The sequence below is a fragment of the Eptesicus fuscus genome, chromosome 6 (assembly GCF_027574615.1).
Source record: "Eptesicus fuscus isolate TK198812 chromosome 6, DD_ASM_mEF_20220401, whole genome shotgun sequence".
In the NCBI taxonomy this organism is placed as follows: domain Eukaryota; kingdom Metazoa; phylum Chordata; class Mammalia; order Chiroptera; family Vespertilionidae; genus Eptesicus; species Eptesicus fuscus.
In genome coordinates, this window is record NC_072478.1 from 78427041 (window position 1) to 78454875 (window position 27835).

At 39.3% G+C, this 27835-nt stretch overlaps 2 protein-coding genes across 3 annotated transcripts in view; one reads left to right on the forward strand and one right to left on the reverse strand.

The window, feature by feature from the left end:
- CTNNA1 (catenin alpha 1) overlaps window positions 1–27835 on the forward strand; it is a 202031-nt gene that overhangs the window by 114243 nt on the left and 59953 nt on the right. The gene's annotated exons all lie outside the window — the stretch shown is intronic.
- Window positions 12101–15639, reverse strand: LRRTM2 (leucine rich repeat transmembrane neuronal 2). Its single transcript, XM_054718286.1, has 2 exons — window positions 15609–15639; window positions 12101–13650 (listed from the first exon to the last, which is right to left on the reverse strand). Exons 1-2 carry the CDS (start codon window positions 15637–15639, stop codon window positions 12101–12103), a joined length of 1581 nt encoding a protein of 526 aa, XP_054574261.1.

Here is a 27835-nt window from a genome sequence, read left to right on the forward strand (position 1 = left end):
ACTGACCACCAGGGGGAAGATGCTCAATGCAGGAGCTGCCCCCTGGTGGTCAGTGCAGTCCCACAAGGGGAGCGTTGCTCAAGCACAAGCCAGGCTGACGGCTGGCGAGTGCAACGGCCTGCCTCCGCTGCGGTAGGACATCCCCCGAGGGCTCCTGGACTGTGAAAGGGCACAGGCCAGGCTGAGGAACGTTCTCCCCCCCCCCCCCCCCCCCCCCATGCACAAATGTCATGCACTGGGCCTCTAGTTTAGTTATATTTGCTTTATCACATATTTATCCAACCCTGTATCCATGTTATTGTTTTGATGCATTTAAAAGTCAGTTCTAGACACTTGCATACTACATCTCTAATCATTGCAGCATGCATGTCATTAACTAGAGTTCAGCTTTTTAATGGTAAATTTTATACACAGTGAAATGTATAAATTTTAAGTATACTATTTGATGAGTTTTGATATATATAGATATATACACACACACACATACATACACACATACACACACACTTTGTAACCCAAACCTCTGTCAAGATACAGAGGATTATATGGTTATCTTTTTTAGAATACTAGAGGCCCAGTGCATGGATTCGTGCACTGGTGGGGTCCCTTGGCCTGGCCTATGCCCTCTTGCGATCTGGGACCCCTGGGGGATGTTGGACTGCCGGTTTCAGCCTAGCCTTTGGGGATCGGGCCGAAACCAGCAGTCCGGCGTCCCCCAAGGGATCTAATAGTGCACGAAGTGGCTGGCAGCCGGGGAGGAGCCTGTGCCGCACCGCTCTTGATCATCCTGGCCCCGCTGCACCTGCTGCTGCTCGGTAGTGCTGCTGCAGAGGTGGGAGAGGCTCCCACCGCCAAAGCTGTGCTCACCAGCTGTGAGCCCCACATCTGGCACCTGTTGGTCAGCTGAGCAGCACTCCCATTGTGGGAGCGCACTGACCACCAGGGGGCAGCTCCTGCGTTGAGCATCTGCCCCCTGATGGTCAGTGTGCATCATAGCGACTGGTCGACTGGTCATCTGGTTGCTTAGGCTTTTATATATATAGATTTGGCTGTCTTATAGTTCAAGTACATGAACTGTACATTACCCCTCAAATTAAAACCTGCTTTTCTAATTGTTCCATGATCTCTCATAGGTTTTTTAGTTTATTTACCTCACTGAGGGCAGGCCTACCTTGACATAGAGAACATACTCAGAAGTATGATGAGTGATGGACTCATGGTAGTCATCATGTGTGCAGATCCTTAATTGGTAATAGTTCCTTTGATATGTAATGTTTCAGATTATTTTAATGAATTAAGTTGACCTAATCTTAGTAGTTTTCCAATAGAACATTGCTTAAGTGTCTTTGATGTTGAGGGGATGCTGCCCTTGAAAACCCATCCTTCTTTTATTGACTGTCATTTGATAGATTCCTCAGACTGGTGTGGTTCTGGAATTTCTTATCCATCTACTCTCATTCCCTTGGTGATCTCATTCAGTCTCCTAACTTTAAATACCTCTACTCACTAATAATGACTTCAAAATTTATATTTGCAGCCTAAATCTTCACCCTGAATTTACCTCTATTTGAGTGGCTAAAAAATACTTTAACATGCTAAAAACTGAATCTTAATCTTTTCCATCCCTCTCCTTACTAATTTGTGCCATCTGTAGTATGTTTAATCTCAGTTGATAGCAGGACTGGAAATTTAGTTAGTTTATTTATTTTAATCTTTTAAAAAATTGATTTCAGAGAGGAAGGGAGAGGGAGAGAGAGATAGAAACATCAATGATGAGAGAGAACCATTGATTGGCTGCCTTCTGCATGCCCCCTACTGGGGATCAAGCCCACAACCTGGGCATATGTCCTGACTGGGAATCGAACCATGACTTCCTGTTCATAGGTCAGTGCTCAGCCATGGGCCAGATTTGTGTTTTTAACAAATATATCTTTAGTAATTTTGTACTAATCGATGGTGATGTATTTGGTAGGAATGTCAACTAGACTAAAGTAAACCCTTTACAGTGTGTACTATTCTTCACATTCTGTCTTTAATTTATCTCACATCTAATTCTAAGCAAGCACAAATTGGGTGTCTAGATGATGATATTGTTTATGCACTGTAATGTTTTTGACACTTCAGGAATGCTAGATCAAAAGGAAGAAAATTCCTGACCGCCTGCTATTAGGTTTTCATGTAGTTTAATAGATAAATCTTAGACTGGCAGTTTTAACATAATAATAAAATGGGCTCTAGTTGTTGGAAGATGGTGGTAGGTGTCAGAGAGCTGTTTTGCACATACTGGCATGAAGGGATTGTCAGGAGAAAATAGGGAGATGAGGTGATATGGCACTATCCCAGATCCCTTCAGGAGTGTGTTGAGGGTAGTAGATTCTTTTTCCTTTTTTTTCTCACTGCCATTTTTCCTCCTGGTGAATTTCAGGGGAAAGTTAGGGAGGTTGATCAGAGAGAAGTAGCACTGTGAGGGGTGCTTCTGACCTCATTTCTTAGTGTGTGACACATGCAGGTCTTGGAATGATGCTAGTGTCTTTCTTTGCAGCAAAAACTGGCAGAACACACTTTCACATGAAATGTCAGTGTTTTTGTGGTCAAGTCTATGCAATCCTGATAAAATTGGTATGAAATTTTAGAGCAGAGATGAGAAAAGTAAGGGTTACTGCCTATCATTACCCCAAGAATTTGACATATCTGAAATTTTCACAATCATGTCTTCTACTCCCTTGTCCTCTATGTCCCAAGGCACTTTGCCCACCCCCAAACAAAACCAGCAAAATAGCTATTTAGATTAAAGATGTGAAGAGTAGTAGGGATTTTATTTGATCAGAGAGCTGGAGTGAGTGCTAATTATTAAAAGTAAAAGGGTATTATTCTTAACACTAGAGGCCTGATGCACGAATTCATGCACGGATGTGGTCCCTCGGCCTGGCCAGTGATCGGGGGCTGATTGGGGCCATCTTGCCCAGTCCCATTCGGGGCTAATGGGGGTCGGCTGGCCCTGATCAGGCTGATGGGGGCCGGCCGGCCAGGGAGGGACTGCGGGAGGGCTCCAGGGCGTGTCCGGCCCATCTTGCCCAGTCCCCATTATATGGACCCCAGCAGCAAGCTAACCTACTGTTTGGAGCGTTTGGCCTCTGGTGGTCAGTGCGCATCATAGCGACTGTTTGAGTGGTCGACCGAATGGTTGACTGATCGGTCGGACACTTAGCATATTAGGCTTTTATATAGATAGATAGATAGCTGGTATCTCTGGTCTTTTGAAAATAAAAGCAAACTGAATAAACATTATTTGATACTTGAATCAATATAAAGGGAAGGGTAGACTGAGAAGACAAGGCAGATGAGTGATTGTGTTTCTAGTAGTATTCCTAATTTGCATGGATCAGTTTGCAGCTTATAAGCACTCAGTTTTGTGGATTTGAGGAATATTTTTAAGTTTAGAGACAATTCTTAGAAGGTAAGTGCTCAGCAGTGAATATGCTGCAACTGAATGTTTTTTCATTCAATAAGGTGATTATTCTGGGTATTTGGGGAGCCATGAGGAGAAGAAGGTATGTGAAAAGCTTTTTCATGTGTTGATAAATAAGGAAAGAGAGCAAGCCCAGGGTCAAAAGATGTGAGAAAGTAGAGAAAAGTTGTGGGTGAAGGAGGAGATAAAGTGATTTTTCTTGTTGAATAAACTGGATCATGATCTTAGAAAGGCAATACCAAGAAGGAAGTTTTTGATTTGAAAAATCTGGCCCATGTGATCTGCAGGTTCTATTAAGACTAAATGTGTGTTTTCTTTCAGACAGGTTAATTCTGAGCAACCTTTAGATTTAATAGAGATTTTAGTAATAAGGGAGGATCACTATCCAGTAACCACAAAACAACCCTTCTGTGTGCACTGGACTGGTGGATTATCTTTGTGTTTTTAAATTCTCATACCTCCCCTATTTATGCCCCTCAATAATTCTGGCAAGTCTGCCTGTGAACCAGATTTGTCACGATTGGAGGGGCTGCTTCCTAAATTAGGTGTGGTAGACTTGAAGTACATTTTTTTCTAAGCAAAAAACAAAACAAAACACATCATAGTGATCCTTAATTCTAAGGAATTAAGGATCCTAATGTATTTTGTTCTAAAATTGTCAGAAGCTGAGATATCAATGAGATTGTTTATTTCTTTTGAAAAATATTATTTATGATAATGGATAGATTATGTTGTCCTGTATGATTTTATTGAACAAGGAAAAGAGACATTACTTGATTTTAAATGACTACTTTACCAAAAAGGAATTTTAGAATTCCTTCTAAATCTTTTGAAATTTAGCCTTGATTCATAAAGCCAAACCAGAGAAATGTCATGTCTAATATTTAATACATGTTATAAAGAAGATTACTTGAGCCCTAACCGGTTTGGCTCAGTGGATAGAGCGTCAGCCTGCGGACTGAAGGGTCCCAGGTTCGATTCAGGTCAGGGGCATGTGCCTTGGTTGCGGGCACATCCCCGGTAGGGGGTGTGCAGGAGGCGGCTGATCGATGTTTCTCTCTCATCGATGTTTCTAACTCTCTATCCCTCTCCCTTCTTCTCTGTAAAAAATCAATAAAATATATTAAAAAAAAGATTACTTGACTATGAGATAATGTGGTCAGGTTTACATCAGTAGTAAATAGGTTTTCAGGCTGTTGGCTTGTTAAAAGCTCTCACTAATTATCAGTATTCATTTTGGAGACTACTAGTATACATGAACTTAGTGAGGAAGTAAGACTAGAAAGTAGAGTGTTTTGGGGAGCAATACAGGGTCTAACATGTCTTTAATGTGATTGTATTCTCTACTTGATGAATCTGTCATATCTAGTTCTCCACATTTTGCAATTAAAAATAACAAACATTTATTGAATGTTTATTCCATCCTGTTCTCAGGACTTTACATATATTAAATATCCCTGTGGTTGTTACTGCTATTCATTTTCTGTTAGGAATGAGAGGCCCAAGGATTGTCCAGGATTATAGGCCTAAGTGTGGAGCATAACTCAATCCGTGTGCTCTTGTTCCTGTTGAATTATAGGTGGTTTTTCTAATGGCGTGTGGAATGTTTTAAATTTTAAAGAGACAGTTAAATTTCTGACAGCTATTTAGATCAGTGAAGGCTTTATCTTTTTAAATGTGTTGTTTCTTAGGAAATTAGTTATCTTATAGATTCTGTTTCAAGGAGCACACTTATGATATCACCAGCACAACTAGAGATGAAGCCTGAAATATGCTTCTCTTTGTTCATGATGTAGTGGAACATTTTTTAGTTTTAAATTGTTCTCCTAATATAGAAGATTTGTAATGTAGTAGAGGAGGTATTTATTGGTGGATGCTCCTTATGTGATGGGACACTATATTTTGGGTACTAGGGATGTGATAAGGAGGAAACATGGACTCCTAAGTAGGTGCATGTTCATTCTTGTAGGCTTTATAGGTTCCAGCTTTGGGTCGCCACAAAGGTTAGATCACAACAAAGCATGCACCATGCTTTTGTAGTTTCCTTACCCATAGCTTTTTCAAGGATTGACATGAAGAATAAGTCTGTCTTCTCTAAAACCTCCTTGGAGATACTGTCTGACATGTTTCCTTATTGTTCCTGTAGCTGGCTCTGTTTTATAAATAATTTATAGACTTTTGCACTTAAATGTCTCTCTCCCCAAATAAACTAGTGTGCTTCCTTTATCAGATGAAAGTGTCTTCGCCATTGAATAGGCCAGTTTGCTTCTTGGATCAGTTGAAAGCTGTTGGCTTTGTTCTTTGCCATGACTACCAGGAAGATCAAGGCCAAATTAGTGTATACTAGAAATAACTATTTCATTGTTCTACTAGGGCTTTTTTGGTAAGTTATCAAAACCCTTAGGATCTGATGAAATCTCTAGATCTACACAATGTTTGTATTATTATTTTAAAAGTTTCTTCCTGTGAAACATATCCTGCACCCTTAGAGTTAAGAATCCCTGCTTTTTAATCTTTTTACATTCTTATTTCAACCATTCTGTACTTAGGAATGTATTATGCTAAGTTTACTTGGCTTTATAGAAGTAGGTTATTTGTAAATGATACATTGTTTTCAGAAGTTTTAGTGGGTGAGCAGTTGCCCTATGTGTTTGGCAGCTCAGGCCATTGAAAATGTTTTTATTTATCACACAAGGAGCTTTTGGTTCACATGATGATGAAACAGGTGGGCTAATATAAATGGCTGTAGTGTTTTTTGTGTGATGATTTTCCAGAAAAAAACAACCTTGAGGTTGTGTGTGTGTATGTGTTTTTTTTTCACTGAACACAATTGTGAATGGGTATTGGGTAAAGTTGTGACATTTTTACATCTCTGCATTACGGTTCTTGGTAACATCTCTGAATGAAAGTTGTAAAAAAGCCTTGGGTATTGTCTCTGGGGCTACAATAATATAGTCCCCAAGTATGGGAAGAGCCTTTTCTCTTTGGATGGTGATGGAGCCATTGGCCCCTGCTGTCAGGGTTGTTCACAAGTCCTCTTTCATGTTGGGTTTCTAGTGGCAGGTCTGAGTTGGAGACCATGGGCTACGCTTTGCTCTTGGGCCTCCATGTATAAAGGGATGGTATATTCACTTTGTGGACGTTGTATTCACCTTTGGAGATTGCTTGCTCTTTAATGTTTCCTTCAGATAGGGGAAGGGAAGCTCAACATCTGTCTGTGAAAAGTGTTCCCCAAACAGTGGATCATACAGAGGAACTCATGCTAAGGAAAGATGTTTGGAATAGTTACGATTTTCACCTCTTTTTCCCTTCTCTCTTTGTGAAAGACAATTTGTGGTACATTTTGTCTCTCTAAGGAAGACTTGAGTACCCAGCTGGTTAGATATATTTAAAGAAAGAAAAAAATGTATTTAAACAGACCTTGAGGAAATCTATTATAAATTTGAGTGTGAATCTGAGAATGATGTGGTATTCAGGCAAAACTAATTAAAATAACTGATAAGGAAATCAGATGTAGCTTTACATGGGATTTTCAAGGTTAAAATGTATGAGAATTATGTTAATAAGGTGTTCTTTTAACTCCAAAAAGTACAGGAATTTGTTCCTTTGTACAATTTGAAACTACCATCACTATGCCCTCTAGTACATACTGGATGAGTTTGACAGTAAAATATTGTGCTGTGCTTCCTGTCTCTGCCCTAGTTACTGCTGAGATTTGTGGGACGAGAGTTCTCTTAGCCTCTCTGATTCCCTTTACCCTGGGTGTTAGGACAGGGGGTAGGTAGCCTTGTTTCTTTCTGCCTGTCTGGTCTTGCTGCAGTGCTCTAGGCCTGGAGAAGCAGTAAGTGCATCCTGCAAGCATGGCGGACTCCTGACAGTCAACTCCTTAAGGCCAGGGCAGTTTCTGCCCCCATTGCTGCCCAGGCATAGCATCCTGTCCTGGGGATGTTTACTTATGCCTATTGAGGGGTACTGGTTAAAATCTTGCCTTCCTTTTCCCTATCCATGCTTAGTGAACTGGCTTCTAAGGAAGAGTAGCTCATGTAGGGATCCTAGAGAATGCAGCATGTTTCATACCTGTGGTTCTCCCTCTCAGGAGTGTTGTGCAAGGTGCTGCTGGGTTGTACCCCAGTGAACCCCAAAGGTAGAGGCCAGGTTGCTGTTTGCTGGGGATAGGCAATTGAGTGCCTTTTTTGAAGCTCCCCAGGCTGTGGCAGCAGTCTGTTGTTAAGGAGGTTGGGGAACATAGGCAGTTGTTTGTCCACTTGCTGAGGCTTGTGACAGAGCAACTTCTTATTGCATGACTTACTTATTGGCATGGTGGCTTTTTAGTCAGCTCCCCTTTCACCCCCTTCCCCCCTTACCTTTACTTTCTTTTTAGCCTGGCTTTGCCTGTCTCTGAATGAAGACAGGTGATGATTATGCCCTTTTTTCAGCTGGCATATTTGGCATTATAGAGAACATGATACAAAACAACTGTTCATTTAAGGTTTCTATATCTGTCACAAAAGGTTTTTCAGGTTCCACATGTCAAAAATGATAGGTTATCAAGGAAAAGCTTAAAAAAAAAGACATTCATTTTTTCCAGTATACATGATTTTAATAACAAAACTTTTTTGTATAGTACACTCTGTTAACTATCTCCCTCAAACCCCCCCCCCCCCCCCCCCCGTGTAATAGTATTTTCTCCCCCAACCCACTTGCCCCCCAAATGGCTCTTAAGGTGATTAAACACAATGTGTTTGGACTGTACTTTTGGTTTCCAATCTGTGTTGATAGAAAGGTTCAACAAACATTCCATAGGTGAAACTTTTTAAAAAATTACCAAGGAAGGATAGGTTAGTTGAAAGAAGCAGATGTTTCTAAATGTTTGCAATAACAGTATGAAAGCTTAAGCCATCATTTTCTGTTTGTTTGTTTTTGCCTTAAATTATTGGCCTTATCACCCTTGTCTTTTTCTAGTTGAAGTACTTTAACCAATAAGATACGAAAAGCATATCTCAACAGATTTTTGAGACAAGTCTGCACTGTATTGCTCTATTAGGAAAATGATCATGTAAGTCAGCTTCTAAAATTATTCTTTCAAATTTTATATTGATAGCTACACTTTAGAGGCAGAATAGAGCATTTATAGCCCTCCCCCACTCCCTGACTCTGTGTAGGAAGTATAGAAAATGAAATGTCTTTTTTAGGACTCAGACCTGGTGTTACATGGGGCTCATTTTTATTGGAAAGATGGCATCTCGCTCTTGGTGACTAGCATCAGAATAAGCAGATGGATTTTAATAATTAGTGGAGTTGGGAAATTCAGTCAATTCCATTCATTAAATTGGTACAGAAATTAACTTAGGCACATTAAGAAATTACATGTGTTAGTGCAGATTTTTGGCTTAAAAATGAGTATCTTTGCTATTTGATGTTGGCAGTGGGTATTCTCTCTGAATTGTGTGTGAATTTGCAAATTTGTCAGCCCACTCTCATTTTATAAAGGTGATTGAAATCCCTGGCAAACTACAAAAATGAATATAAATGATTCCAAACTAACTCTTGATTACTAGGTGGGTACAGTATATAACCTTCTTTAGCTTTTCTTTTTCCAGAGATTTAATTATTTTTCTAGTTCTTGATAAGTGGTCATTTTCCTCTAATCTTGAAAATGGGGGAGGGAAAAAAACAGTTGGTGGGAAGAGGAGGCTGAGGAGGATAAAACTAAACCAAAAAACAAAAGCCCTAACATTGGGTTAGCAGGATCTGCAGTGTAGCTGCGATGCTCTTCCACTCTAGCCAGTTGGTAAACAGAGCACATATGACTAACAGTCTCATCTTCAAATCTGTGCTGATACTGAAACACAAAAAGACCAAAAATTAAATGGAATACTGCCTTCAATAGGCAATTCAAAAGGGAAGTTTGTGCTTTAATGAAAAGGGGACATGCTGGTTGGCATTCTTACTTTTCTCAGAGAGCATTACCAAAAATAAAAAAACAACACAAAAAACCCCAAAAAAACCGCAGAGCAAAAAAATCAGTTATTTTTCATCTTGAAAGTATGCCGGGGTGGCCTTGGTTCTGCTGTTCCCTGAATTACTAAATGGCTTGCTTTTCCAATTTATTTTCTACATACATTTCTACATTTGCTGATTAATGGTCCATTTTACTAACTGTAATCTTTAGGATTAATGTGGGAATTCCCAGCCAATATTTCTCACCCTTCTACTCACAATTTTAATTAATTGGTGTTGTGGAAATGATAGAAAATACTTTCTTGATATTCTTCAGGGCTAATGGAATCTTATGTGTTCAGGACAGAATATTGTGACAAAGCTTTTCTCTGACAAATGGCCATGGTTTGCCTGATAAATGAGTTGGTAAATTTTACCTTGTGGAGCTCTCATTTGTAATGGGTGTTTCAGATCCAGCTCTGTAGGGAAGTGGTGAGCTGTGCTCTGTGCCATAAAATCAGCTTTTGTCTCTGTCCAGGCAGGCCTAATATCTGGTTTAACAAGAAATGAAATGCTCACTGCTCAAGATCACCTGAACTTTACAGACAGAGACTTTGCCAAATTAATTTACCCACCTTAAGAAATGCAGAGAATACATTTTTACCATAATGTGTGATTGTGTCAGCATTTTACTGAGACATGTTTTTGTGTTTTTTTGAAATGTAGACAGACACCCCTCTCTTAGTATTAAAAAGAAAAAAAAATACAATTAAACCTCATAGGTTAAACTGTAGTCTTAACATGTTTTCAGTTCAGTCCAGAGAAGAAAAAATATGCCTTGAATGAAGGATATCGTGTTTTAATGGTCATATTAAGGAAAAGGTAACTTTCTTCTTTTATGGTAGTGGTTTTCTCTAAGGATTTTTGCCTTTTTCACATACAGTTGTATATGTCAGTTGTAAAAATGCTCATTCTTCTAGAATCAAGTCAGTAGTCTAATGTTTTGGGTTTTGCTGCTACATACATGGAACTTTGTTTATGGAAAAATTCTGTGTGAATTGGTAACTTGGCATCTGAATCTTATTAAATATGTTATAGTTTCTCCATAGAAATCATAATTGAAGAAACGCAATACATGTGGTTCTTTTTCACATGAAAAGTGTGGCATCATTATCATTTATCCTTTATTATGGAATGTTTATATTAACACTAGGGAACCTCCTCCTCCTCCCCATTTCAGCTGTAGGTCGTGGGGCCTTGCCCTGTAGATAATGTACAGCTACCCATTTGCCTCACTCTTGGCTGTCTCTTAACTTCAGCTAACCCGTTTCTGTGAGGCAGATTTCAAAGTGCTGCCTTTCCCTTTCATCCCCCTCCCCTCCATGCCACCTTTGAGTTACCATTGCGTGGCTGTATAAGCATGTAGTTGGTGTTTTACCATAAAAAGGTTTGCCTCAGTAATCTGTTGTTCCTTTCACTTGGAAGGAACTGCTCTTATAATGTGACTATGTATCCTTATTAAAAGGCCAGGTTTTAGAATATAATATTTGGAAAGTAATTTTTAATGTTCCTTTATAATGTATATTCTATTAAGAATCATTGTTATGCCTGTTGCTAGCTAATTATTTTTTATTTGGCTCTGAGGTGTGAGGATTAGGAAGAAAACAGAAGAAAGAGTTTAAACCTCTTTGTAAGGCAGCTTTGATCATGACAGTTGAGAAAGGGAGAGGATGTTGTGTGTGCTTGCAAACTAAAGGGAGCAGATCCTAGGATTTAGTTGACTCAGTTTCTCTCTTTTCTCCAAAATAATTTCTAAATCTTTTTTCACATATAAATGTAAATATAGGATTTAGTAAACTAATAAGTAAAATGGCAATGTAATAATAGTTTAAAATAATTGTCTAAATGCCACAAAAGGTCAACATGTTCATTGTAAGTTAAACTAGAGATGTATGATACAAAGTCAGTATAATCATTTAGTATTGAATTCATGTAATGAGACCTTTTCCACATTCACTTGGATTCATTGTTTAAATATATTAAAGAGTTACTCAGCTTATTAGAATTACATAAAGGGTTCTGATTTCATGATGTGGACTTTGATAATATCTATTAACCCAGGCAAAAACTCTGGAATAAGAGTGTTTAATAGTTACCAGTCTTCAGCATATATGAAATTCTACTTCCCACACTGGCAGTAAATTGTAAATTTAAGTAAATACCAGATTATCATACAAGAGAACTTTGCTAAGTCTCCTTTTAAGCAACAAGCCAATGGTGGTATTTGGGATGGAAAGCAATGATTAAACAAGTATTGATCCATATCTTTTTCTGCTCAGTAGCTTCTTTCCAAACTGTTTTCAGTAGGAAAAAAAAAATAGCATATGTAGACCTAAGTGTAAATGTTTACACTCAATAGTATATAATCACATACATGAAATGCCATAATTTGAAGTAAGCATTTTTAGACTTTCCAACAAGATTGCAAATTAATGTGAGCATTACTTCATTTAACACTTAAAATATGGTTTCATAAAAAAAATTAAAAACACTTCAACACTTCAAAAACTTAAGTCTCCACTTGGTTTTGAAAATTAGGCTTAATGTCACCATTGTTAAAAATTAGATATTTAGCCCCTACTATGTAAAATAGGTTACTTATCTGATGTAATTTTTGATGATAGGAAGGTATTATACTTCACATTCTTTGTATGGCAGTTGCTGACACTTGCACTGTCCATAACCATTAATGATGATGAAGGGCCCTTCATGGGTGGGTTCATATTCATTATACGGTCCTTGGTCTGACATGTTTGACATATGGAGTCGTGTTTGGGATCGGAGCTGCCTGTGGTTCTGAATCATTGAGCACTGTCTAATTCTTCTTAAAGTGGGAGGACAGCACTTCCTGGAGATGAACACTATAAAAATAATAAAAAAGAAAGAAAACAATAAAGCCATTGTCCCTGTAATTACCCGCTGAGTGAAGATGGCATTGTCTGGTTCGGGAAAGTGTTCCTCAGTAGTAACTGCTATGCCTGCTGTAGTTGGGATTTCTTTGTCTCCCACATGGTAACTTGATGAGCTTATTCCTTTTGTATATTCAGTGGTTGGATCTCTATAAGTTGTAGCCATGGCTGTGATGACAGTGGTTGATAAATTCCAGCAGAGCTGAAATCCATGGACTGCATCTAGTATATCCTCTCCTTGGGTGTGGTCAGGACTGTGGCATAAGATGGAATGCTCCCACCGACCTTGGAAATTGCCCAGCCAGGAGGCCAAAGCACATATTCTAGGGCTGCATTCCCACAGATTGCCAGAGAGGCCAACAGTTGTGAGGGATCTCAGGGAATTTAAGATCTTGGAATCCAGGCTGTTTAACTTGTTGTTATCCATTAGGAGTATTTTAAGATTAGGCATTGTTTCAAACACTGTCAGATCGATGGCTTTGATTTCATTTCCAGTCAGGTCTAGCTTTTCTAAAGTGCCCCAGGTCCACTCCATCCCACATGTCAAGTTGCTGATTTTGTTCCATTGTAAGAAGAGGGTGTGCAGACTGCTTAGACGTAGGAAATGAGCAAAATTAATCTTCGTCAGCTGGTTGTGCTCGAGGTGAAGCTCTCTCAGTTTGATTAATCCTGCAAATCCATTGCGAGCCAAACTTCGCAAACGGTTTGTGCTCAAATCTAGAAACTCCAGACTACGACAGTCCCAGAACAAGCGTACTGGGATAGTCCGCAGGGAGTTGGACCGTAAATGCAAGGTCTGCAGCTTCCGAAGGCCATAGAAGAGCTCTGGGTGCAGAGATGACAGCTGATTAAAAGACAGGTCCAAATTTTGCAGATTAATCAGTTGGGTAAAAGTTGTATTTGGCAAGTAAAATATTTTGTTGGAACTTAAGATTAATTCTTTAAGTTTATATAATCCTTGAAAAGCATCTTCTTTTACTGTTGAAATTTGATTGTGGTCTAAGTGGAGCCAGGTAAGTTGACCGAAGCTGGCAAATTGATCCCTTTCAAGCTCTGTGATGTGATTGTGCCTCAGGGAAAGGCCCAGAGAGCCCTTGTCTGTGGTGTTTGGCACTGAGTGGAAGCCCTGAGAGTCGCAGTAGAAGAGCAGCTTCTCGCAGCGGCATTTAGGTGGACACGCCATTCCCAGGGCAGGCAGCATTTTTAAAACCATACTCATTGCATATATTGCTGCCAGCATAGGGGCCCCTAATGGCCACTTGAAATGTAAGCCTGCAGAATATAATTTAAGGAAAACAAGAAGATAGGATATTTTTAGCAGAATGTATGAGCTATTAAAAAATGAACATAACAATATGGTGAAATATTTCACTGCATATAACTTATTTTTCATTTGCTGCAGAAAAATTAACCTTGTTAGTATGACTGAAACAAAACTTAAACCATTAAGAAGATAAAACATAGCCTGTTAGCATCAATATATGCTTTTACGTAAACCTCAGGATCCAAAAATGTGACAGTGATTCCCCTCATAAAATGTGAATTCAGTGGTTTATTTTAAAAAGCATGATTTGTTGCTGACGGTACAAGGCACATAAATGCATGGACTTACCCATTCTTCTGAGCACATTGGAGGCTGCATTCAGTCGCGGTTGTTAGACTCAACGCAGTGAGTCTGTAAAAGGCTCAAACATGCAGGAGCCTTTGACCAGTTTCCTGTTTTCTATGTCCCAGGCTTTCTGAGTAAAATTGAATCCACCAGGGTGAGTTGTTTTTTTCCTTAGGATATTCTTCTCAATAGCGTTGGTTTCATTTTTTCGTGACACTCTGTTCCCTTAAATCGCTTCTGAATATAAGTTATTAATTTCGCCCTCCTCTAACTGCTCAGCTGGTTAATCAAAGCATCAGTCTTTCCTTTCCGCAGCTGTTAGTTCTCTCCGTCTTAACTTGTTGATGGCAGATGGGCGGCTTGTTGCAGAGAAGAGATCCTGGAGCAGCATGAGTGCATTTACTGAAAAGCTTTTCCGAGAAACGGCACAAGAATGGATTTGCTTATGTGCTGCGACCACACAGAACTGTATATAGGCTTACGTCACCGGGTGACGTGTCTTTTGTTTGGGTTTTCCAGAAGCTTTACTGTTGTAAAGCACGATGCTTTGTAACAGTATCGGGTCGTTGTAAGACCCCCTATTACAATAAAGCGAGAGAGAAGAACTCCTGACTTAAAAACATGGTATTTCTTCAGTGTAGGAGCAGCAGTGAGGTTGTAATAAAGACTGCATTCAAGAAGACCCGTCTGAACAGTGAGTGAGTTGGGTTAGCAGAGTGATGATTTTTAATCCCTGTGAGAGCCAGTGTCAAACTGCCGATTCTGCATAGAAAGATCATGTAAATGGTCAGGAGCCTGCAGGATTTATGAAGTGCTGATCTAACGCCAGCCTATGCGAGTTATTGCCCGCTGCTCTGGTAGTTTGGGAAGCTACTCAATCACCTTGTTGTCATGCTTGGTTAAAACAGAAGTATGACTACGATTTGCTTTCTGTGTGTTGGTAAACTAGATAAGTGGGGTTGGCTTCTTTGTCACTAAGAGCTTAACACCACAAACCAAGAATAAAGGGTGGAAAAGCTTGCAAAGCATTTGATTATTTTGTTCTTTTGAGACTTTCAGAGAAACACTAATTTAAAAGATTTCTCCTTCTCTGTCCTATTTTATAATAATGTTTTATCACAGGAGAAAAGGGTAAGTTGGTACAGTCACTTGATACTGCATGCCTAAGCCTTAACAGTGGAACAGAAATGATTTAGGAAAAGTGATACAGCATGGCTGAATCTAACACAATCCCTTGTATTTACCTCAGAATCTTACCTACTCCTTCAACTGAAAGCCTCAGGTGATGCTGGGATTGGGGCATTGTGGTACTTAAATAATAGAACATTTATTTGCACTCTTAATAGCTCCTACTGGCACACTTAACCAACTGGCTTTAAATGTTTTAACTTGACCTAACTCTATCTTCTTGCTGTTGAATAGTGTCATCACTTTTTAGAGCTTAGTTATGAATGTACAGCTCCATGTTTAGTGTTGTGAAAGCTATTTTAGCATGAGTCAGGGTCATATTTTCATGCCTGACAAAGGTACGTCCTTGTTACACATTTACCTTACTGATTTGGCCTTCCATGCCAATTTCTCTTATACCATTGGCACTTATCCTTAATGGGTCTTATCTCACGCCTGAAGGCAGAAATCTCAAAACTACCCATGTCGTCTGTGAAACATCATTGGCCTGTTGGCTTCCATGGCCTTCATCCTACGGGCATGTCTAAAACGTCATTGTTTTAAGGGGCATAGATTCTGTGTTGGATTGTGGTACTGGAGTAAGAACTGGAAGACTTCAAGGCCACTTCCTTGGGGCCCTGTGTAAAGTTGTTGTGAAAATGCAGCAACTGCAGGTGTGTAGTTTTAGAAGCAGACCCCAAGATGGTATTAGAAGTATAAGTTTTGTTAGGGAAAATGCCTGGGAAGTATAAAGGAAGAGAGAAGACAGCAGGGATACTCTGAGGGCTGGTAGAGTCTTCAGACCACAGGGCAGGTCTGACATCTCTGAAAGCAATGGAGAAGGAAAGATTGGACAGGTAGGGTTTTAGACAACAGTTTCCCCAGGCCAAAGAGAAGTCCCCAAACCAAAGTTGCTCATGAGTGGAAACCCACGTTCTCAGGAATGAGCCCACATTAGTACTCCTATCATTTTCCTGCTTCCTGGTTAAGAAACAGAGGAGAGTTCCTGTTAGACTTCAAGGATGCTCAAGACTAACCTTGAGCCTTTCCATAGTCCATCTCTCAATAAGCTAAAAGTTCTTATCCTGCGTTCATAGACTGTCTTGTGGAATTTTGTAGCTTGTACATTTTTCTGTGAATGAGGTTTAATCAGATTCTTAGAGGGTCTGTGATCTTAGATTTCAATGTTACTGTTCTGCAGGAACTTAATCCCAAAACTTCCAATGGGGGAATCTGATAAAGGTGATCTCTTTAATTTACCTTTTTAAGGAAAAGAAACTCTTGGGATACTGTAAATGTCTGCATTGAAGTCAGCCACCCTTTGATGAAAAAAAGAAATGTTTGCCAGGCAGGAGGAACTGGATTAAAATCTCCCCTGAAGTAACCACTTTAGTTCCATGTGGAGAAAAGCATTAGAGTCAATTGGATTAGAACAGCCATGATTAGGAATGAGTTCTATGTGAAAATTTAGAAGGAATATAATCTCCCTCCTTTTAGACTCTTGGTTCTCCTTTCTGCTCTCTAGGTCACTTGGCCTACATCTTGTATACTAAAAAATGGGAAATACTTAAATTATATTATCCCAGTACAGTTATTATAGATTTGTGGGCAACAAAAATTGCCCAGAGAAGCACCAATGGGATCACAGGTAATTATTTTTTATGCATGTGGAAAAGAGGGCAATAATATGGTATCATAGTACCTAGAGTGCACAGTTCCTTCTAGGTCACCAGCCGTCTTGTTCACTTGCCCTCTCTTTGGATTCAAAAGATTCAGGCAGTGGAACCAAAGAAGGTAATAGTGCATGTCTTAAAATTGGTGGAATACATAGTTCCCGTTGATGGAATTTTGTAATATTATTATTATTTCTTTTTAAAATATATTTTTATTGATTTCAGAGAGGAAGGGAGAGGGAAAGACAGGTAGAAACATTAATGATGAGAGAGAATCATTGATCAGCTGCCTCCTGCACACCCTCCACTGGGGATCGAGCCCACAACCCAGGCATGTGCCCTTGACCGGAATCGAACCTGGGACCCTTTAGTCCGAAGGCAGACACTCTATCCACTGAGCCACATCAGCTAGGGCTGGAATTTTGTATTATTTTTTTATCTTTACCTTTCTTTAGCTAAGAGAACTGAATAGAAACCCATGTTCTTCCTGAATTAAATTTTTTCTTGGTTTCATTTTAGAACACCTTTATTCTGCATGCATATGTCTTTGAGTTAAAGTGACAGTACAACCTCTGAAAGGTACTACTCATATCATCTGTGTAAATTTTCATTACTTTAGTTGGTCATGACAAGGCAAAGAAGCAGTAAAATCTAACCTGACCATCTCTAAATGGGTTTAAGCGGATTAAGTGAGTCAAGCAGCAGGGCTTTCGTGCTATAGTTACTGGCATTCCTCAATGTGAAAGTTTGCTTTTAATGTGTGTTGATGATTAGGGAGAATTATTTCTCTACTTAGAGAGCACATGTACAGAAATATACATGGAATCACTTACTCTTTTGTGGTAGAGACGGAGCTTGATTTTGCTTTATATTGAAAGATCAAATGGTTTGTTAATCATGCCCAACTCCAAAAATTGTCATATCCCAGCACCAGAGGTCTCACATAGAGGTGCTCTGGGAAAGTATGTTAAAATAAACCTTGTTGGCCCAGCTGTGGAGCTCAGTTGGTTGAGTGTCATCCCATGCACCGAGAGGTTTCTGGTTTGATTCCAGGTTAGGGCACACACCTGGATTTCCAGCTCAATCCCCAATAGGAGGCGTGCTGGAGGCAGCTGGTCAACGTTTCTCATTGATGTTTTTATCTCTCTCTCTTCCTCTCCTTTCCTCTCTTTCTAAAAAATCAATAAAAACATATTTAAACAAACAAACAAACAAACAAACAAACAAACAAACCTTGTTTGGGTCCTTGTCAGGTAACTCAGTTGGTTAGAACATTGTCTCGATAAGCCAGGGGTGGGGAAACTTTTTTTCCACCAAGGACCATTTGGATATTTATAACATCATTTGCAGGCCATACAAAATTAGCCTGCTATACTTAAAAATTAGCCTGCTATACATTGCTGTAAAAAAGAAGGAACTCTTACCATTTGCAACAGCATGGATGGGCCTGGAGAACATTATGCTAAGCGAAATAAGCCAGTCGGAGAAAGATAAATATCACATGACCTCACTCATATGTGGGATATAATGAACAATACATACTGATGAACAAAAATAGATACAGAGACAAAAGGGGAGGGTAAGAGATCAACCAAAGGACTTGTATGCATACATATTAGCATAACCAATGGGACACTGGGATGGTTGGGGCTTGTCCTAGGGGGTGGGAGTGGGGGGGGCGCTGTCAATCGGAGAAAAACGAGACATATGTAATACTTTAAATAATAAAAAAACTTAGCCTACTATAGTTGGTCAAACATTTAATTAACTCATGCCTAATGACTTGGCAGGGCCAAACCAAATGATTTCTCGGGTCATATATGACCCACGGGCCAGACGTTCCCCACCTGAATGATAAGCCAACGTTCCGGGTTTGATCCCCTGTCAGGGCACATATAAAAATCAACCAATGAATGCATAAATAAGTGGAACAACAAATAAATGTTTCTCTCTCTCTCCCTTCCTTTCTCTAAAGTTATCAACAACAATACCTTGTTGCTGCCAGTCTTGATCACCATTTGGAAGATATCCTTGCATTTCAAAAGTGATAGTCTTTAGGGTGGAGGCCCTAGATTTTTTAAAAATATGATTTTATTGATTTTTTTAGAGAGAGAGAGGAAGGAAAAAGGATAGAGAGTTAGAAACATCAATGAGAAAGAACCATAATCGATCGGCTGCCTCCTGCACACTCCTTACTGGGGATTGAACCTGAAACCTGGCATGTACCCTGACCAGGAATTGAACTGATGACCTCTTGGTTCCTGGGTCAACACTCAACCACTGAGCCACACCAGCTGGGTAGAGGCCCTAGATTTTATGGAGCTGAGTACATTTCTTGCTTAAGAACCTTTTGGGATTTCTAGTTGGCAACTTCCTACTTGGGCCTATATAGTATCAAGACCTGTATTAGAGGAAGTGGATTTTACTAGTCTTTATTTTTTTGGAGGGAGGAGGGAAGAGAGGATGGGAGAAGATTATGGTAAATCCTGGAATTGTTCACTGCTTTCAAACATGCATGCATTTGGAGGCAAATGTGTAACTTCTTTTAAAATTTTTATTTGCTCTTTAAAAACAGGAAAAATTACTGGGGTTTTGTGCTAAACACTAACTTGTTATCTTTGAAAGAAACGAAATCTATCTGACTGAAACACATAGAATATGTAAGGATTGATGGCTTTACTAATCTGTCATGTTGGAGGTGGGCTCAAGAGTTGTTGATAGTCCCAGGTAGAGCTAAAGCAGTGGTTCTCAACCTTTCTAATGCTGCGACCCTTTAATACAGTTCCTCATGTTGTGGTGACCCCCAACCATAAAATTATTTTCGTTGCTACTTCATAACTGTAATTTTGCTACTGTTAATGAATCATAATGTAAATATCTGTGTTTTCCTATGGTCTTAGGCTCTACAGCAGCAGGGTCGCCCAAGACCATCGGAAAACACAGATATTTACATTATGATTCATAACAGTAGCAAAATTACAGTTATGAAGTAGCAACGAAAATAATTTTATGGTTGGGGGTCACCACAACATGAGGAACTGTATTAAAGGGTCGCGGCATTAGAAAGGTTGAGAACCACTGAGCTAGAGGATCTGAGAGCATTCAAAATTCTAGGTTCCTGGAGTTTGTTTTTTTTTTTTAATAAATCTTTATTGTTGAAAGTATTACATATGTCCCTTCCCCCCCCCCCCATTGCCCTCTCCTACCTCCTTCCCCCCAAGCCTTCACCACCCTATTGTCTGTGTCTATGGGTTTGCATATCTATAATAATCAAAGCATAATATGCTAATTAGACCCGATGTCTTTCCAGAGGAAGCCAGAGCTGCAAGGGAAGCCTGGGTCCCAGGGTGCCAGAGGGAAGCCGTGCTGGCAGCCAGGGGAAGGCAGACCTACTTTTGCACGAATTTTGTGCATTAGGCCTCTAGTATACATATAAGTTCATTGGTTGATCTTTCCCCCTTTCCCCCTCCCCGCCTCCTCTAAGGTTTGACAGTCTGTTGGATGCTTCTATGTCTCTGGGTCTATTTTTTTCATCAGTTTATGTTCATTAGATTCCACATATGAGTAAGATCATGTAATACTTATCTTTCTCTGATTGGCTTATTTCACTTAGCATAATGCTCTCTAGGTCCATCCATGCTGTTGCAATGGTATAGATGTACCACAGTTTTTTAATCCATTCATCTGCTGATGGGCACTTAGGCTGTTTCCAAATGATAGCTATTGTAAATTGTGCTGATATGAATATAGGGGTGCATATATTCTTTCTGATGGGTGTTTCTGAGTTCTTGGGATATATTCTGTAACTGGAGTCACTGGGTCAAATGGTAGTTCCATTTTTAATTTTTTGAGTAAACTCCAAACTGTTTTCCACAGAGCTGCACTAGTTTGTATTCCCACCAGCAGTGTACGTGGGTTCCCTTTTCTCAACATTCTTGCCAACACTTGTTGTTGGTTGATTTGTTGATGATAAGCATTCTAACAGATATGAGGTGGTACCTCATTGTCATTTTGATTTGCATCTCTCGGATGATCAATGACTTTGAGCACTTTTATATATGCCTTTTGGCCTTCTTTATGTCCATTTTGGAGAAGTGTCTATTTAGGTCCTTTGCCCATTTTAGGCTCCTAGAGTTGTGTTTCAATCACAGGGGACCACTGTTGAGTATGGTATATCCGTGTTGCTGGAAATCTTTTCTTTCAAAAGCCTTTAAAAAGAAGACTCTCCACATTAGGCTCCCAGAATCCTCTCACCCCCTTTCTTTGTTGTTAATCCTCACCCAAGGATATTTTCTCCATTGCCTTCCAAACAGAGTGGAAGGGTGAGGGAGAGTCGGAGAGAGAGAAGCATCAATGTGAGAGAGACACATTGATTGGTTGCCTCCTGCATACACAGACTGGGGTTCTAGCCTGCAACTGAGGTGTGTGCCCTTGACTGGAATCAGACCAGGGACCCTTTGATCCGTGGATCGTCTCTCCAACCACTGAGCCAAACCGGCTAGGGCCAGAATCCCCATTTTGTTATTGGATTTACTGTTCCCATCCCTATCTTTGAATGATTTTAATTTTTGAAAGTCCTTTTGTTCTTTGGTTAGTATAACTGAGAAAGCAGTAGGAACAGTGATGATTACACTAGTGATAATGTGTGTTCCTTTTGATGCTGCAGCTTACAAAGTTTGGGGTTTCTTTCTTTCTCATTTTTGGTTGAACTATTTGAATCTTATATATGTCCCCTTTCCACCCTTTCCCCCATTGACCCCTCTAGCCTCCCCAACCCTATCCCCCTACCCCACACCTTTACCACCCTATTGTCTGTATCCATGGGTTATGCATACAAGTTCTTTGTCAAATCTCAGAGGGAAGAGACCAACCAGTCTGAGGTTCTAGTTTTGGAGGCATGTGCTTCTGGCATTTGTTGCTCCTGCGGTGTTGCTGTGTTAGGATCATGTGACAGCCTAATTCTGCAGTGCTAGCCTTGTTTTCTGTGCCCATGGCTAGGTAGTTTGTCAGTAAATCTGAGAATGATGCACCTGAGTCTGATATTAGGTGAGGGAAAATCTTCACAGAAATTTGGGGAGAGGTACATTTAAACCATGAAAATCTTTTATTTTTCTCACCATAGACATAAAACCAAACCAAACAGAACTGTCCTGAATTCTTGATTAACACAGACTGATAGAAATTTATATTGTCAAGCCTTTTACTTACTCTTGTTTCCAATGGCTTCATCATATTCATGTTTTCCTCTTCCTCTGTGCGAGTTAGGCTTCTTCTTTTTTTTTTTTAAATTCTGAAATACAGCCAAGTTTGGATTTCCCTTCCTGTTTTTTCCTCTCTACATTTTGAGTAGCTTTCTATTTAGATTTGTTTACTCCTGTCTACGTAGATGACCACAGGCTATATACAATCACATTTGCACAGGATAGAATTATGAGTAAGATACACATTCATATTTTCTTTCAATTTAGAGGGCTTTTTGACCCAATTGGCTAAATTTAAAAGGGTAAATTTGCATGTATATTGGCTAGATGCTAGCAAGTCTTGGTTGCTGAAGCTTGGAAATGTCATTACCTCAGAACCATCTTAATGCACTCTGGGGTAGAGGGACAAGTGACATGTGCTAAGGCAAGCAAAAAATATTCAACAGGTGATGTCATCAGTGCAGAGAAAATCAATAAGAAAAATTTGGCCCAAAGAGAGAAAGATCATTTCTTATTATGAAAGGCTGTATAGGAGCATGTAACATGATAGCTGCAGTTTATCCCCATATTGCTGAAATATGGCTTGCGTTCCTGTGGTAGCTGATTCTGTCCTGCTGCTTATTCCTTGTGGGAGCAGGGTGAGAGGTTCTGTCTGTCTGTCTAATGGCTTCATAGTTTTTCCCCAAGTGTGTTTGTATCCAAGCCTGCAGTTTTCTCCTTATATGGCTATACTGTAACTTACGGATATGTAGTTTGTTTTGAGACTTTTAGCTTTTGTATACAGTGTAAAATGAATATCTTTTTAATGTCTTTGCATTCTTAGGCAAGTTTATATTGATATAAGTTCCTAACCATAAAATTGCTGTGTTATGGGGTATTTTTAAAATTGATAGACATTGCCACATTGCCTTCCAAAAAAATTTTAAACTATTTTTACTTCCTATAGTATGTACTAGCCACCCACACTCTCCCCCTCCCCCCCAACACCATATTAGAAGCCAGCAAACTTTTAAAATATTTGGGAATCCAGTAGGTGTAAAATGCTCTCTTTGATTTGTTCCTCTTTAATTATGAGTGAAGTTGACCATCATTTTGTATATAGGTATATTGTCATTTTTGTTCTTTTCTGCAGACTGCAGTTCATTTGCTCATTCCACACCCCACTCCTAAAATTTGTCATTTTCTTAAAGATTTTTAAGGCATTTTTCCTTATTAAATAAATTAACTTTGCCAAATATTTTATATATGTTTATTTAAGTTAGTCATTGTCTTTGAAAGGTTTTATGTTTTTTGCTCTGTATTCTGGCTAAACTGATGAGAAGCTTTTTCAATATTAGAACAAACTCACACTTGCCACATTATGTCAAAGATCCGGCACCAGTTGGTGAACATAAGATGTTGTAGAATCTTCTGTAAACCAGGGTTCCCTGTTATGTTTAACCCATTATCTTAAGTAGGGCAAAGAGGATCTGAGCCCTTTAGAAAACTTGTTTTTTAGAAATTAACATAGAAACCAAGAGTTCTTAGGCTTTTCATAAACCTTAGCCCAATTTTACCAGTTAACTGAGCATTTGAAAATCCTTCTTAAATATCCCCGCAGTTTTGTTTTTTTTTTCTTTCTGAGTTATTAGTAAGTTCAAAATTATAGTCTTATTCTATGACCTTCATATATTTAGTTTGTATACCTATTTGTTTTACTAGTATATACCTGTTTGTGCTTTTGAGAACTTCCCAACTTATTATGCATAGCAGCTATTTAACAAGTTGATGATTACTATCTTTAAAAAAATACTTATTGAATTTTAGAGAGAGAGGAAGGGAGATGGAGAGAGAGAATGAAACATCAATCGGCTGCCTCATGCACTCGCCCTTCCAGGGATTGAGCCCGAAACCTGGGCATGTGCCCTGACTGGGAATTAAACTGACAACCTTTCGGTGAGTGAGACAACACCCAACCAACTGAGCCACACTGGCCAGGGCAATTACTATCTTTCTTTAAGAAGAAAGAAACCTGCCCTGGCCAGTGTGTCTCAGTGGTTACAGTGTTGACCCACTCATTGAAGAGTCTCAGTCAAGGGCAGATACCTGGATTGCAGGTTCGATCCCAGCCCCAGTCGGGGTGTGTATGGGAGGCAGCCAATGGATGTGTCTTTCTCACATCAGTGTCTCTCTCTTTCTCTCCCTCCCCCCTTCCCCCCTTCCACTCTCCCTAAAAATCAATGGGAAAAATATCCTCTAGTGAGGATTAACAAAAAAATAAAAGAAGAAGAAACCTATTGTCTCAAAGGGATTGGAATATCTCAGCTACATGCTTCAATTTGTGCCAGAAACCTTTTAATATTGGCTCTCTAACTGTTCTTAATCATGGATATTTTTGCCTCTCCTCCCCCACCCCTCCCTCTGAAAGAAAAAGGAATAGTTCAGGGGTCCTCAAACTTTTTAAACAGGGGGCCAGTCATTGTCCCTCAGACCGTTGGAGGGCCGGACTATAGTTTAAAAAAAAACTATGAACAAATTCCTATGCACACTGCACATATCTTATTTTGAAGTAAAAAAACAAAACAGCAAAAACACCCACATGTGGCCCGCGGGCCGTAGTTTGAGGACGCCTGGTTTACATGCTCATTCTGAGATCCCAGAATTTGATGCAAAGGTGCCATATTTGATTCATTGTGTTTCAGTTCATTGTAGTTCTGTGCTATAGCAGCCATGTAACTGGACCTGGTATAGTTATGCCATGGTGGAATATGTCAGAAGCCATATTCTAGCATGTGTCTGTGGCCAGAGCTGAAAATACCTAAGCTTATTATTATAACTGATAGGACATTTAGATTTGAGAAAAATGTAAAGGTGGTATGCAAGGCTGACTGTCATCTGAGAAAATACCCAGGCAAACCAGTAAAACTCCTTTCTAAGCTTTTGTTCTCTGTTGAGGGGAAGAGAAGGAAAGTGGGGTGTCTGTAGTATTAGCATTCCCTACCATTTTTTTATTAAATTTTTAGGATGAAATAGGTAACATTAGGCAAACTAGAAACTTACGTCTTTTGCAACTGAAGGAGAAGGTACTCTTGGAAAGGAATTTAGGAATGCAGGCATATAAAACCATTCTATTCTAATATTGAGCTACTTTAGTCTTTGGGTAAAGCTCCCAGTGACTCTTATCACATATTTAGCTTATGCAGAGCCCATCAGCCATGTGTGGGCCAGGTAGACCAACCATGGTCAAATTGCTAATCATGTTATTCACCAAATTTGTTTTTTTAAACAATTTATTTATTTTCTTTTTCTTTATTTTATTTTTTTATTGTTTAAAGTATTACACATAGTAGTACATATATCTCATTTTTTTTCCCCATTGACCTTCCCCCAGCCTCCCCTACCCCCTGTCGCATGCCCTCATCCCACCAATCCCCTCCCCCCCAGTGTCTTGTATCCATTGGTTATGCTTATGTGCCTACATACAAGTCCTTCGGTTGATCTCTTACCCTGCCCCCCCCCCACCCCCCCGCAACACTCCCCAGCCTTCCGGCTGTAATTTGACAGTCTGTTCGACGCTTTACTGCCTCTATATCTATCTTTTTGTTCATTAGGTTATAATGTTCTTTATTTTCCATAAATGAGTGAGATCATGTGGTATTTTTCTTTCATTGACTGGCTTATTTCACTTAACATAATGCTGTCCAATTCCATCCATGCTGCTGCAAATGGTAAGAATTCCTTCTTTTTTAAAGCAACGTAGTATTCCATTGTGTAGATGTACCACAGTTTTTTAATCCACTCATCTGATGATGGGCACTTAGGCTGTTTCCAGATCTTAGCTATGGTGAATTGTGCTGCTATGAACATAGGGGTGCATATATCCTTTCTGATTGGTGTTTCTAGTTTCTTCGGATATATTCCCAGGAGTGGGATCACTGGGTCAAACGGGAGTTCCATTTTTAGTTTTTTGAGGAAACGTCATACTGTTCTCCACAGTGGCTGCACCAATCTGCATTCCTATCAGCAGTGCACTAGGGTTCCTTTTTCTCCACATCCTTGCCAGCACTTGTCATTTGTTGATTTGTTGATGATAGTCATTCTGACAGGTGGGAGATGGTACCGCATTATGGTTTTGATTTGCATCTCTCCGATAATTAGTGACTTTGAGCATGTTTTCACATGTCTCTTGGCCTTCCTTCTGTCTTCTTTCGAAAAGTATCTATTTAGGTCAGTTGCCCATTTTTTTTATTGGATCATTTATCTTCCTTTTATTAAGTTGTATGAGTTCCCTGTAAATGTGGGAGATTAAAGCTTTATTGGTGATAACATTGGCAAATATGTTCTCCCATACAGTGGACTTTCTTGTTGTCTTGTTGGTGGTTTCTTTTGATGTGCAAAAGCTTTTTATTTTGATGTAGTCCCATTTGTTTATTTTCTCTTTAGTTTCCATTGCCCTAGGAGTGGTATCGGTGAAGAAATTGCTTCGGCATATGTCTGAGATTTTGCTGCCTGTGGATTCCTCTAGTATTTTTATGGTTTCCTGTATTATGTTTAAGTCCTTGATCCATTTTGAGTTTATTTTTGTGTATGGTGTAAGTTGGTGGTCTAGTTTAATTTTTTTGCATGTATCTGTCCAATTTTCCCAACACCATTTATTGAAGAGACTTTCTTGACTCAATTGTATGTTATTGCCTCCTTTGTCAAATATTAATTGAGCATAGTGGTTTGGGTCGATTTCTGGGTTCTCTATTCTGTTCCATTGGTCTATATGTCTGTTCTTGTGCCTGTACCAGCCTGTTTTGAGAACAGTCGCTTTGTAATACAGCTTGAAATCTGGTATTGAGATCCCACCTACTTTGTTGTTCTTTCTTAGGATTGCTGCAGCTATTCAGGGTCTTTTCTATTCCAGATGAATTTTTGGAGAGTTCTTTCTAGGTCTGTGAAATATGCTGTTGGTATTTTAATGGCGAGTGTATTGAATCTATAGATTGCTTTGGGTAGTATGGACATTTTGATGATGTCAATTCTACCAATCCATGAACATGATATATTCTTCCGTCTGTTTATGTCTTCCTCTATCTTTTTTTTCAGTGTCCTGTAGTTTTCCGCGTACAGGTCTATTACCTCCTTAGTTAAGTTAATTCCTAGGTATCTTAATTTTTTTGGTGCGATGGTAAGTGGGATTGCTTTTTTAGTCTCTCTTTCTGTAAGTTCACTATTGGTGTATAGAAATGCCATAGATTTCTTGGCGTTAATTTTGTATCCTGCTACTTTGTCGAATTCATTTATTAACTCTAATAGTTTTTTGATGGAGTCTTTCGGGTTTTTTACGTACAATATCATGTCATCTGCGAATAAGGACAGTTTTACTTCTTCTTTTCCAATTTGGATGCCTTTTATTTCTTCTTCTTGTCTAATTGCAATGGCTAATACTTCCAGTATTATGTTGAACAAGAGTGGTGAGAATGGGCATCCCTGTCTTGTTCCTGTTCTTAGGGGAAATTGTTTTAGTTTTTGCCCATTGAGTATGATGTTGGCTGTTGGTTTGTCATATATGGCTTTTATTATGTTGAGGTATGATCCTTCTATTCCCACCTTGTTGAAAGTTTTTATCAAGAAAGGGTGTTGGATTTTGTCAAATGCTTTTTCTGCATCAATTGATATGACTATGTGGTTTTTATCTCTCAATTTGTTTATGTGATGTATCACATTTATTGATTTGTGGATATTGTACCATCCTTGCATCCCTGGGATAAATCCTACTTGGTCATGGTGTATGATCTTTCTGATGTACTGCTGGATCCGATTTACTAGAATTTTGTTGAGGA

Coding starts and splice junctions, on each gene's coding strand:
- LRRTM2 (XM_054718286.1), bottom strand. CDS start 15,639: ATGGGTAGTTTTGAGATTTCTGCCTTCAGGC. Junction 13,651..15,608: donor TGAGATTTCTGCCTTCAGGC/GTGAGATAAGAC, acceptor TATATTCTGCAG/GCTTACATTTCAAGTGGCCA.